A 2,761-nucleotide genomic window follows, 5' to 3' on the forward strand; every position below is an offset into this window, starting at 1 on the left:
TTGTTGCTGCTGTCTTCTCCATTATCATAATCTGGTCTGTATTCCAAGTCGCTAGGGTCTAGGGTTTTGAGTCCGAGTTGATTCGGTCCCATCAAAACCTCTTCCACGGCTTTCAAGTAACTCCGCGCGTGCTCCTGCAGCCAAACCCTAAACCCTAAACCCTAAACCCTAAACCCTCGCCCGAAGCCCCGCACAGACACCGCTGCGCGCACCCGCTAACCGTAGTAAACCCTAGTCCCATACGCCGCCACCCCACACGCTGTTCCCCGCCTGCAATAGCCTAAACCCCAAACCCTAAACCCTAAATCCTAAACCCTAAACCCTAAACCCTCGTGCTGCCAGATCCTCACCCCGAGCACCCAGACCTCCACCCAAGTCGCTGCCCGGAAGTCCCACCCCTCCCTCTAAACCCCACACCCCAATCCCCAACCCCTAAACCCTAAACCCTAAACCCCAAACCCTAAACCCTAAACCCTAAACCCTCACGGGTTTGACGAGTTCGGGGGCGACAGCGAGGGCGATGCATGCGTTGGGTCGGAGTTGGAAATCGGCCCAGGGAGTGGAGGCTTTGAAGGTGTCTTTGAAGATGCCTCTTCTATTCACTAATTTAGGGTTTAGGAAGTACTGGCTGTCTTCCTGAGGGTTTAGGGGCACGAAAAAAAGGGTTTCGAAGCGCGCTTTCAACAGCGACTCCCACCGGGTGTACAGACACTCCGATCCATCTCGAAAACAAACTGATTTGTGTTCAAAAACCCTTTCTGGGAGTTTTGAAATAAATCTCAAACTCGATTTCAAAAGTCCATTTATTTCCACTGCTGCGCCGTCGCGCGGAGTCGCAGGCAAACCCTTGTTCCCCGCCTGCGCAACGCACCACGATTTAGGGTTTAGGGTTTAGGGTTTAGGGCGGGGTGCGAAGCAGCAGCACACGCCTGGTTGCTCCCCGAGGGAAAAGATAGCATGAGGGTTTAGGGTTTAGGGTTTGGGGTTCGGGGGTGCGGGTGCAGGTTTACTGAGGGTTTAGGGTTTAGGGTTTAGGGTTTGTTGCCTGCAGCAGCACATGCCTGCTCCCTCCCCTGAGGGTTCTACTGTTTACGGTTCAGGCTTTAGGGTTTGGGGTTCGGTGTTGCGGGTGCAGGTTCATCGAGGGTTTAGGGTTTAGGGTTTGCCTTTTCTGAAGAGCCCATTTTGTCCATCCAAGTGCCGCAGTTTCTGTCATTGCCCCCGAAAATAAACCCTGAATTAGGGTCTACATAAATGTCTACTTGAAACCCTTTATCTGTCATTTGCTCGTCCAGCTGCTTGCCCGCGTTCCACTCGCGAAATGATATGCCCTGCAGACCCACAAACCCTAAACCCTCAACCCTAAACCCTAAACCCCAAACCCCGAACCCCAAACCATCAACCCTCAACCCTCTACCCTAAACCCGAAACCCTGAACCCTAAACCCTAAACCCTAAACCCTAGACCCTAGACCCTAAACCCCAAACCCTAAACCCTAAACCCTAAGCAATGGATGCACCCCTCATGCAGCCTCTCTGTGCTCACGCAAAACACCCACGCACAAGCGCTTAACCCTAAACCCTAATCATAAGTCCCCAACCCTAAATCCAAAGCCCCAACCCGAAACCCTAGCTGCCAAACCCAAACCCTTAACCGTAAACCCTAAACCCTAAACCCTACTTTGGCGTGTGAGGCCAGGATGTGGTGCATGACATCTCCAATATTTCGAATTTCTTCTGGAAGTTGAGAAGCATTTTTTCCATATTTCATTTCGACGGGACAAAGCAGAAAGTCTAAACCCTCGGGAGCCGCCAGGCAGTAGTCTTGGATTGCCTAAACCCCAAACCCTAAACCCTAAACCCTAAACCCTAAACCCTAGACCCTGGATCCTGGACACGTCTACGGCGCGCGTTCGCGCCAGGAGCGCCCCGGGCGCGGGCCCCTCGAAGCCCGCCTGTTCGCAGCGGAGCGCCCAGGGTTTAGGGTTTAGGGTTTAGGGTTTAGGGTTTGGACCTGCATGAAGAACCAAGTGGCATCCCTTGCATTGTATCGAGGGTTATTTCCCGAATCCAACAAATTAGGGATTAGCCCATGACGCAAAACGCGGGCGTAGCCCAGAATCTCCCTGCGCGCTTCCGCGTACCGCCTGCACAAACCCTAAACCCTAAACCCTAAACCCTAAACCCTAATGCTTAAACCCCGGGGCCTACAGCCTAACGCGTGAGTCTTCAGGGTAGTGAGCTGACTTTGTCGCGCCCCCACAGCCCCCCTAACCCCCAAACCCTAAACCCTAGACCGTAAACCCCAAACCCTAAACCCTAAACCCTAAACGGTAAACCCCAAACCCTACCCCGTGGCAACGAGTATGCCTCTGATGGCGATGAAAGGCACCCCGAACCCCCAACCCCCAACTCCCGACCCCCAAACCCCAAACCCTAAACCCCAAACCCCAAACCCTAAATCCTAAACCCTAACCCATAAACCCTACCCAGTGGCAATGAGTATGCCCCTGATGGCGATGAAAGGCACCCCTAACCCCCAACCCCCCACCCGCAACCCCCCACCCCGAAGCCCCACCCCCAAGCCCTAAACCCTAAACCCTAAACCCTAAACCCTAAACCCTACCCCGTGGCAACGAGTATGCCTCCGATGGCGATGAAAGGCACCCCTAACTCCCAACCCCCAACCCCCCACCCCCAAGCCCTAAACCCTAAACCCTAAACCCTAAACCCTAAGCCCTAAGCCCTAAGCCCTAAACCCT

The 2,761-nt window shown here is 54.0% G+C and overlaps 1 protein-coding gene across 1 annotated transcript; it reads right to left on the minus strand.

Moving 5' to 3' along the window:
• Positions 1-1,148: 1,148 nt before the first annotated feature.
• Positions 1,149-1,770, minus strand: ETH_00038780 (AAEL009838-PA, related; the record flags this gene model as incomplete). Its single annotated transcript, XM_013380002.1, has 2 exons — positions 1,149-1,331; positions 1,681-1,770. 2 exons carry the CDS (start codon positions 1,768-1,770, stop codon positions 1,149-1,151), a joined length of 273 nt encoding a protein of 90 aa, XP_013235456.1.
• Between the last annotated feature and the right edge of the window lie 991 nt (positions 1,771-2,761).

This window comes from Eimeria tenella, genomic scaffold, assembly GCF_000499545.2.
Source record: "Eimeria tenella Houghton genomic scaffold, Eth_scaff4300, whole genome shotgun sequence".
Classification (NCBI taxonomy): Eukaryota; Apicomplexa; class Conoidasida; order Eucoccidiorida; family Eimeriidae; genus Eimeria; species Eimeria tenella.